Source organism: Teleopsis dalmanni, chromosome 2 (assembly GCF_002237135.1).
Source record: "Teleopsis dalmanni isolate 2A chromosome 2, ASM223713v2, whole genome shotgun sequence".
In the NCBI taxonomy this organism is placed as follows: domain Eukaryota; kingdom Metazoa; phylum Arthropoda; class Insecta; order Diptera; family Diopsidae; genus Teleopsis; species Teleopsis dalmanni.
In genome coordinates, this window is record NC_051847.1 from 176,358,883 (window position 1) to 176,363,518 (window position 4,636).

General features: G+C 27.8%; 1 protein-coding gene across 1 annotated transcript; it reads right to left on the minus strand.

Moving 5' to 3' along the window:
- Positions 1–590: 590 nt before the first annotated feature.
- LOC119681370 lies at positions 591–1,330 on the minus strand. Its single transcript, XM_038094541.1, has 2 exons — positions 1,047–1,330; positions 591–915 (listed from the first exon to the last, which is right to left on the minus strand). The coding sequence occupies exons 1-2, from the start codon at positions 1,270–1,272 to the stop codon at positions 656–658; spliced, it is 486 nt and encodes a 161-aa protein (XP_037950469.1). The 5' UTR covers positions 1,273–1,330; the 3' UTR covers positions 591–655.
- Between the last annotated feature and the right edge of the window lie 3,306 nt (positions 1,331–4,636).

A 4,636-nucleotide genomic window follows, 5' to 3' on the forward strand; every position in this document is an offset into this window, starting at 1 on the left:
CCATTCCTATAGTATACTATTTAAAAAGAGGATGTAAGAGAATCCATTAACGTTTAAGTCTACTTTCCGGGGCCACCAGTAAATTTTGACTACCAAGTGCCGTGCTATTTGACATTCCGAAATGAGAACCAGAAATGAACCAGAAAACATGCGCTTGAGTTCGTGATAAATGTGCACTTAAATTACAGGAGACAAAAATTGGAATAAAACTAAATAGCCAATGATGATGATGATGATAATGATAATAATGATGATAATGTAATGAAATAAAAAATTCTTTGAAATTTGTTTTAAAATTAACATTTGATTTTATTTTATTTACTTAAAGTTGTACACATTGTTTATAATTAATTTACACATGACCACTTAATTCACTTTTTGATTTAATTAATATAAATTTTGTTTAAGTATACATACTTGCGTTGAAATTCTGCATACTAAGACTAATTACACATATAATATAATATTATTTTTATAAATTATTTTCCATTTCTTTTAGAAATAATTTTTTTTTTTTCAATTTTTTAAATTTTATTGAATTATTTTTCTTTCACATTAAAATAATAATAAAATTATCTCATAATTGTAATTATTATTTTGTGGCTTAATAATTAATATAAAAATATAATTAACCTAGTTTTGCAAATTTGGATAGTTATCTTTGAGAGAAGAGACGCTGCTGGGCGAGCGCGTACAGGGAATGCATTTGTTTCAGAACTTTGTACATTAAAAGTTGATTAAAAGCGTTGAAAATTTCAATTAATATTTCTGCAGCGGCGGCAACAGCTGCTCTTGATGCACCAACGACACTGGCGGCCAGCAAAAGTAAGTAAGCGGTTGGCTCAATACTGCGGGCATTCGATAAGAAATATGAACTGAAGAAATTTTTCATGCTGCTGCCAGATGAAAGCGTAACTGTTGATTAAAGGAAAAAACAGAAGAAAGTAGCAAAAAATGAAAAATATCAGAATTAAAAGAGCAAATAGCAATTTTATTTGAAGTAAGAAGATTTCACTTAGAGCGCTTTTTCTACACTAACCACTCACCTCTTGCCGGTATTGGATCCTTTTGTGGTGTGCCCAATTCAATTTCCTTGTATTCCTGATACAATTCGCCGATTTGCGCTGTACAACGTAGCACTAAGCCACCAACACCGCCGATGCCATTAGGTCCGTGCACTGAGTTTAGCATCTGACCTCCGTAGCCATTGTGTCCGTGCATCATAGTCGGATTCGCGCTGGAGAAATGAAAGGCCTGCAGCTGTAATTTCATGCTGATACGTGAAGCAATCAAATTGTCAACTGTTCGAATGTATTGAGTTTCAACATTACTGACCTGCAATAGATAAAAAAGAAAAATATGCATAAAAAAGATTTGTAACAGAAAACTTCATAACGAAGGGAGGACACAAAAAATATTTTCTATATCTTTTGATAATTGAATATTTTTATAAAGGAAATATATATACATTCGTAGAGTTTTATATATATGTGAATAATGGAAATGTGGAGCCACCGTTCAAAATGGTTATTATAACAGAAGACACTAAGAAATTCAAAAAATATATATATGTGAATAGATAGAATTATTTTATTGTATAATTTAAGAAAATTTTTACCCTCTACGACAAAAATCAATTTTAAATAAAAAAAGGGATACTTTTTAGAAAAATATTAATTTATTATACAATATAATTTCTTTTAAATATTAAATGATGTGTCTACAAAAGAATAGTATTAAAATTCAACAATTAAAAAACATAAATATAAATTATAAAATTAATTATTCTACAGCTGGTTTATGATTTCGTTCTAATATAACACAGCAAGTGAATTTGTTAATGCAATTTTCAGAGCAAATCAACAAAATTCCAGTATAATTTGCGAACATAACAGTCAAGTAAGGCTTTGTGTCAGTTGACTAATGAACATTGACTCTGAGCTTCAAATTTGGCAGGGCACGAGTTTGATTTCTGGTACTTGCAGCCCCAAAAATGTATTTACAAATAATTAAATATAAGAAATATTTCTAAGAGCACTGATGATGGGTATTAGGCAATACTCGAAACAACTGTAGGATCAGCTAAAAATTTAATTAATTAAAATAATATAAAAATAAATTTTGTTGTTGCAGTTCACTACTTTTCGAAACATCTCTATTAATTTTTTTTAAAATTTATTATTATTTATTTAATTTATTAATATTTATTCATCATATATTTTTAACTAATATTTAATTTTTAATCAAATTTAAAAACTTAATTGGATATTGCTAAATATCAATCATCGGTCGTCTTTCAAAATAATTGAGAGACTTAAATTTGATTTAATTCAAAACCAAATTTCCAATTTTTATCGAATACATTTTTCAAAGATTAACTTTATTTTAACTAAAAGAACTTTTGAGCTGAACATGAAGGATTTTCAGATACTGTCAAATATGAATCATTGGTTATATTGAAGAAATTTTTAAATCTATATATTATATATTTTTAATTCTTAAGCTGACCATAAAGCCACCACATATTGATGGTCCTCAAGCATATAGTTAAGTTTTTAAACTCTAAATATTATTGATTTTTATGAAACTAATTCTTAATTCATCATTGCTGGTCTTTTAAAACTTAGTGAAAAAATTTTAATTCGAAACAATATTTCCTAATTAATTCTTAGTTCAACATCCGTGATCTTTTGAAACACAGTGAAAAAAACTTTTATTTGAAACATTATTTCTTTTTAATAACATTTAATCATATTCTTCAGTTAAACATTCAGTTTTTCTAAATACTGCTCTATATTCATCATTGGGGTCCTTAGAAACATAATGAAGAAATTAATTCATGATGTGACTAAGATATTCGGATACTGTCAATTATTCTTCATCAGGCTGCTGTTTATACGCTCTTTATAATAGTGGTCTTTAAAAGCTTCCAATTATTTAATTGTCCACATATAATTATTGGCCTACAAGCATCAATATCAAAGCCCTGTCAAATTTAAGCCAGGGACACGTGTGTTAATATATATGTTATAGTTCCAATATTCACTTAATTATTATTATGCCAGTTTCAATTGCAATCAATTTTTGTCTTTTTTTTTTTATTATTTCATTGATAACTACAACTATCTTAGATATCTAGTAATATTTTTAACAAATGAAATTTTGGAAGTTTCAGTTATCTTAAATCATCATTTAAGATAACATGTTAATGATAATGATATATTTCATACAAATATCAAACAACAATTACTCTAACACTGTGACTTTCTTTAGCAGTAACGCATAAACCACAGCTATATAAATAAATTAAATAATATTAACTCAGCATTAAATTTAACTCAGAGCTATTAAAAATAGCTAACAAAATTTTTGTTTTAATTATTTTGTGGAGCCAAAACCCTTCTATAAATTATACACCCAAGCAAATAAAAGAGTAGTGGAGCTGCTGTTGTCATTAGAGCTTCAATAATGAGCCAAATTTCGTGCTCGCTTATAATTGCACATAAGTGTGACTCCAGCTGGGAACATTTTTCTGGTTAAATTGAAAAAACTGAAGACCCATCGGGAAATTATTTACAAACCCTCACCATGCTTAGTTAAATTTTTGTGCTAATTTAACTAGAGAATAGTAAATTCGGATTTTTAGTCAAAATTGCAAGAAAAAAGTGAATTATTATTTCTTTATGGAGTATTCTCACTAACTTGCTAACAAGTCCCCATAGACTTCTTATTATTTTTCTTTTTAATCACAACTTTTAACAATTTCAATGCAATTTCTCTGCGTCATTTCAAAAGGTATGAAACCCACTCTTCGCTGGGATGCATATAATAGCTACAACTATGTATGGCACTGTCGGTATGCAATTTTTCGTAGATTTGTTTAAGTCCCTCAGTAGGTTTGTGGTTTTGTTGGTTTTGGCGCTTAAATTTCGTTGCGGTTCGTTCACATTGCGGACCGTGCAACAATTTTTCTTTGAGCAAAAAATCTGCGCTTTTTCTGCGACGCACATCAGCTCTGTCGGTTGCGGTTAAAATGTTTCAGAATTAAATTCATTCAAATTTACTTTAAATCTAATCTGTTGCAAATAGTTTTTAATGAAATTTCCTTAAATAAAGTTTGCCTTACGCCAATTTCATACGAAAATCAGTTACTTTTGTGCTTCCAAATTCAATTTAAAATACAGAAAGCAAGCGACATGTTTTCTATTAACTGGGAAAAGCGTTGAAAAAATCTGCTTAAGTATTTTATTTTTGTAAAGAAAATAGTAGAAAATTGTATTTTTCTTTAAATTGCATTAAATTGATTTAAAGAATTTATAAAAAATTCTTTTTATGTATTTTTATCTATAATCTCTTACAGAAGTTCTCATTTATTGAATTTAATATTTTCCTCTTACTTCATCTTTGCTTTGTTAAATAATATAACAAAAGTTCAAAAACTTCCAAAATTTATAAATATTTTATTTATTTTTAAAAATCCTTTTCTCTAATTTATTTATCTTAAAAATAGAAGTTTGTTAAGAGTTTTCTAAAAATACTCTTAAACTTAAGTACGCGGAAATACTTTTGCATCAAAATGTTTTGTTGACCAGAATTCGTGAACTTTTTTTCGTAGAACTTAAAATCTTGCTTTATT